This window comes from Sphaeroforma arctica (assembly GCF_001186125.1).
Source record: "Sphaeroforma arctica JP610 unplaced genomic scaffold supercont1.5129, whole genome shotgun sequence".
Taxonomy (NCBI): domain Eukaryota; class Ichthyosporea; order Ichthyophonida; genus Sphaeroforma; species Sphaeroforma arctica.
The window spans coordinates 151-2,100 of NW_014035429.1; the positions used below are offsets into that span (position 1 = coordinate 151).

General features: G+C 38.4%; 1 protein-coding gene across 1 annotated transcript; it reads left to right on the top strand.

Moving 5' to 3' along the window:
- Nucleotides 1–237: 237 nt before the first annotated feature.
- Nucleotides 238–1,747, top strand: SARC_14806 (hypothetical protein; the record flags this gene model as incomplete). The annotated part of the gene is made up of 3 exons (XM_014291060.1): nucleotides 238–382; nucleotides 580–611; nucleotides 1,645–1,747. Coding segments are annotated over 3 exons (280 nt in total), but the record flags the coding sequence as incomplete, so codon positions are not given.
- Between the last annotated feature and the right edge of the window lie 203 nt (nucleotides 1,748–1,950).

Consider the following 1,950-nt stretch of genomic DNA (forward strand, 5'->3'; position numbering starts at 1 on the left):
CGGAAGTGCGCCCATACTTATTATTACCTAATGGCTAGTCGTAGTCGATTGCTCATGTGACCATGTTCCTCGCGTTCTTATTGTTTATACCCGTTTGAAGTATCATACCCAAATAATGTGATGTATTACGATTTTTTTTTTGAGTGTTTTTGATATACATTTCTATAAGGTTCTCAATCACAGTCCCATTTTTTATTCTCACTGTGATACTCGCTCATGTACCAGGAAAATGCCAACATGGACCAGTTTCTTGCAAAGGTGCTCTGCTTGTCAGTAAACACACCCACAGAGCGCAAACTCGCACATCAGCTACTTGACATGGCATTGCCACTTTGCCACACACCTACTGTTCTGGTCAACTGGCTCTACAAAGACGTTCAAGGTAGGCTGCGAATGTCGTATGTACGTATAGTGTATATATGTTTATATGTATGTATGTATGTATGTATGTTAATACAAAAACCCAAATAAAAACCCTATACCAAAAACCATTCCATCTCGACCACTTCGATCTTCTTGAGGTTGAATCCTGCCCCTTTACTAATTCTCTGTCTTTTTACAATATCATACCTTAAGAAGAGGGCACCGATATTCCCATTTCAAAGTTTGAGGTGAGTTGTCCATGGCCCTTTTGTGGTGCACTATTTAACATACGTGTTTGTATATTCGTATGTATGCCTTAACGTTTGTATGTGTATCGCTGGCTATTTCCCTAGGTTTTAGGGTTCAGGGTTAACAAACCCTAGGTCTTATGTTACTGGCTGTGTGTATGGAGGTTCTATAGAGAGCTTACGCTTGGTTACAGCCCAGGAATGTTCCACACTTTTTGTCTTACACATACACAGACGCTTTATCTGTGCACGTAGGTATGTGTTCCCAAAATGGCGCATCGCACGACCTGTGTTGCTTTATCTTCTGCTACCGGTGACATGAAATCTCAGTTGGTCGAAGTGTGTGCAATGGAAATGTATTCACATCAATTCCAATACATACGACATGCACGTATGAGTACACTCGGCAACGTATGAGTACACTCGGCAACACAACATACACGTATGCATAAATACCAGTACATATTCTGGCATATTTGCCAGTATGCTGTATTGTAGCATGGCTACCTATATACCAGTGCGTATTCTAATATATCTGCATATATACATATTTGTCTGTATGCTAGGCTTTGGTAAATTTTCATTAACCATGGAATGGTTATATGTTCGCACACTAAGTGTATATGCAAAGATAACCATACACACATCACATCATCTTACTCACATGCATACATACTATTTTTACTCACTTGCCCTATTAATAAGATGTAGATATATGAGAAATATTACTCACATTCTTTTTATTATTACTCATTTATACTATTAATAGGATATAGGTGTGTTAGTAGTATTAATCACATACTTTATCACTCACATTTTTTTTGATAGGATGGTACGCGTGTTAGTAATATTACTCAAATACATTCACCCTATTGTTCACATTGTATTTCAGACCGATCAATTGAGAGATATACTTTTGATATTATTATCACTATCTTTATTGAATATATTTTGAATTTTTTTAACTTGATAGTCAGTCGAGTTAAACTATCACTCACAAACGGACATCTTACTGCACTTCCGGGTACCACAGGATGTGATCCCAGGGTATCTGATTAGGCATCTACCAACCTACATCGAACCGTTGCGAATTGCCTGTGGGAATGAGTACACCATGCGCAAGACACTCGGGTCACTGGTGGACTACGTCTATACACACCCGGCAGAGGAGGAGCCATTCAGGGTATGTACTATTAGATACGTGTTTGTGTATATGTTTGCATTTTCAGTTATTTTAGTTTATCTGTGCATATATATATATATATATATATATATATGTGTGTGTGTGCGTGTGTGTGTGTGTGTGTGTGTGTGTGTGTGTGTGTGTGTGTGTGTGTGT